Here is a 763-nt window from a genome sequence, read left to right on the forward strand (position 1 = left end):
ATTATTAGCACTATAGCTGTTCCAGCAGAAGCCCAGTCGTACTAAAGAATTATTAATAGCCTAATTAATAATTGCCTAATTCGATCGATAAAGAACGTTTGATCTAATTAAAATACGACTCTGATTCGCGTCGGTCAAGAGAATAATTCATGCGATAACGTAACTGCTTATCGATTTGAAACGGATGACGTATAAAAATCAATGGCGCACGTGAGTCACGCGGATCAGTATTAACTCGAAACCTGAAAGCATAATGAAATGACGTCAGGATTCCGTCCGTCCAATAAACCATCGTTTTCTAATCTCGGATAAGAAAAAAAAGGAAAAAGGAAAACACGGAGAGGAGAGAAACCGTAATCGTTCGTCGTCGGTGCTACGTTCCGTGCGGAGGCCAAACTCCAAGTGATGCGGCATTTGTTTTGGTTCCGAGACTTGGGTGCCATTGTTGGGTGCTACCTGTCAAACGTGCCGATGATAATTATCTAATTAAACAGACAGAAGCAGCGCGGTTCTCTCTGATCGAGTTTCGACGATGGAAAAGCAGCCGATAAATCCCGGAGCCGAACAGCCTCCGTCTTACTCCACGGCCACTGCTCCGAAAGGTAAATAATAAACGAATTGTTTCGAACTTGTCGTGATTATTAAAATTTACTACGATTCTTGATTCGAACGATCAAAGTCGTTTCGTAACACGCGGCAATTGTCGTACGATAATTATTAAACTGCGTTTTATAATGAAAATGTTAATAACAATCTCATAGTT

At 40.9% G+C, this 763-nt stretch overlaps 1 protein-coding gene across 2 annotated transcripts in view; it reads left to right on the plus strand.

The window, feature by feature from the left end:
* Positions 1-763, plus strand: part of LOC108622312 (brain protein I3) — a 6,632-nt gene that overhangs the window by 2,414 nt on the left and 3,455 nt on the right. The window contains exon 1 of one of the 2 annotated variants that reach the window (XM_018020105.2): positions 83-602. The exons of the other annotated variant lie outside the window; for it this stretch is intronic. Within the exon in view, the coding sequence (XP_017875594.1) occupies positions 533-602 (70 nt within the window). The 5' untranslated portion in view covers positions 83-532. Of the gene's footprint in view, positions 1-82; positions 603-763 lie in introns of those variants that run through there. 2 annotated transcript variants of the gene reach the window in all.

The sequence above is a fragment of the Ceratina calcarata genome, unplaced genomic scaffold, assembly GCF_001652005.2.
Source record: "Ceratina calcarata isolate Rehan_Ccalc_2016 unplaced genomic scaffold, ASM165200v1 scaffold215.2, whole genome shotgun sequence".
Classification (NCBI taxonomy): Eukaryota; Metazoa; Arthropoda; class Insecta; order Hymenoptera; family Apidae; genus Ceratina; species Ceratina calcarata.